Genomic DNA, 2,069 nt, shown 5'->3' on the forward strand with positions numbered 1-2,069 from the left:
TGTGTGTGTGTCGAGGGGGTGGGTGTAGAATACTGAAGGTCTGTACTTGGGTTGAGTCCTGGGTATGTGGCAATTGGCGACCACGAAGGGACTAGACATGTTTTATTCTGTCTATTGAATTTTTAACCAGTATTCACCCATTTCGACACACAGCATGAAAATCTATGTTTGTTTAAGTAAAAGTGATTACTTGAATGTAGGTTCCGTAATAGGAAAGTTGCGACTTAAGCTATTTCTCATGGTAGTACTAGTAGTCCTATTAACAGTGTCCAATATGGAATTTGAGAAGTATGTTAACATGGGAAAATCCATGGGACTAGAGGGCAATGACTTACTTCAATTTGTTCAAAACAGGGAAGCAAAAGATGAAGAACGTGAGGAACGAGCAAAAGAAATGAAAGAAATGAAAGTAATAGAACTCCAACTAGAAGAGACTAAGAAACAAGTTAAAGCTATAAAACATGAGGACAAACCGAAAATGAAGCAGCCCAAGTTGCCTAATTTTAATGATGGTAGAGATGACATGGATTCATTCCTGCGTCGTTTTGAGCGTTTTGCTACTGCCGCAGAGTGGCCAAAGAAAGACTGGGCATGTTCATTAAGTAGTTTACTGACAGGTAAAGCCCTTGAAGTTTATGCTAGGCTACCAGTAGATGAGGCAGGTGACTTTAAAGTATTGAAGGCATCATTATTACATCGATATCAACTCACTGAAGAAGGGTTCAGGCTAAAACTTAGAACTTCTAAGCCAGAAACAGGTGAAACATTTACAGAGTTTTCCATTCGCTTACTGAGTTATTTGGAGCGAAGGATTGAATTGGGTGAGGGAAATAAATCATATGATGGACTTTGTGATTTTATTCTTAGAGAACAAATTCTTTCTGCTTGTGATAAAGATTTGGCGGTGTACTTGAAGGAACGAAAACCAAAGTGTTGTAAAGATATGACTGAGCTAGCAGATAGGTATATGGACACTCATAGAAGGCTTGGATCTGAAACCACACAAAGGTATCCTAAGATAGCTTATGACCATCCTAGAGTAACTAGTGACACTAAGGCTAATGAGACTAGAGATGCTATACCTAAGACTCCTATTGCTAAAACTAGTAGTAGTAAACCTAGATTTGTTGAAGATAGGGAATGTTTTGTATGTGGTAGCAAAGGGCACATTGCTCGAAACTGTAGATATAGAAATCAAAGTAAAAACCGACCTAACAAATTTCAGATTTCAAGTTTACAGGTTCATCATGATAGAGAAGGAGAAATACAGACTCCTAAAGAAGTTGACATGGTTGAGGGTGAAGTTGAAGTTGCTGGGTGCATCACACAGAAATCTGCTCTGACTACAACAATAAGGACAGGTGGTATAGGGGATTGCGAAAAACCCAAGGGAGATTTTGACATCCCACTTATTAGCGCAGCTTGCACAGTTGGTAAGGAAATGCCAGTAAGGAATGGTTATGTTGGAGATAGAATAGTTAGCGCGCTCAGAGACAGTGGCTGCAGTACAGTGGTAGTGAAACGCGATTTAGTATGCGATAATCAGTTGCTAGAAATCACTAAGAAATGCGCCCTATTAGATGGCACCTTACGCTGCGTACCAGTCGCGCAACTTTTCATTGACACCCCGTACTTTGTTGGATTAGTAAATGCACTGTGTAAGTCAAATCCGCTCTAAGGTTTGATCGTAGGCAACATTGCTGGCGCAAGAAACCCACATAATCCAGATCCAAAATGGAAGCGCAAAAATTCTTGTAGAGACTGACCACCACCTTCTGGCTTACCACGGCGAAAGTGAACAATAGCAGATCCAGGCGATGGGCTTTAGCCCTTCAACAGTATAGGCTCAATGTCAAAGCCATAAAAGGCTCAGAGAACCTCGGAGCAGACTTCTTGAGCAGATGCCCAGGCAACGAGTAGTAACAATGTGTATTATAATGAATGTATATAGTATGTGGTTGGATCTCTAACAATGGAAATAATGTGTAATATTTTGTAGTGTATTAGAGAGTAATTCGCTAGAAGGAGGTGTGTCACAGGGTGAAATAAAAGTAGCGAAATTACTCCAT

General features: G+C 40.3%; 1 protein-coding gene across 1 annotated transcript; it reads left to right on the forward strand.

The window, feature by feature from the left end:
* Nucleotides 1–274: 274 nt before the first annotated feature.
* Nucleotides 275–1,678, forward strand: LOC139935863 (uncharacterized). Its single transcript, XM_071930476.1, has one exon. The coding sequence runs from the start codon at nt 275–277 to the stop codon at nt 1,676–1,678; it is 1,404 nt and encodes a 467-aa protein (XP_071786577.1).
* The last annotated feature ends 391 nt before the right edge of the window (nt 1,679–2,069 follow it).

The sequence above is a fragment of the Asterias amurensis genome, chromosome 4 (genome assembly GCF_032118995.1).
Source record: "Asterias amurensis chromosome 4, ASM3211899v1".
NCBI lineage: Eukaryota > Metazoa > Echinodermata > Asteroidea > Forcipulatida > Asteriidae > Asterias > Asterias amurensis.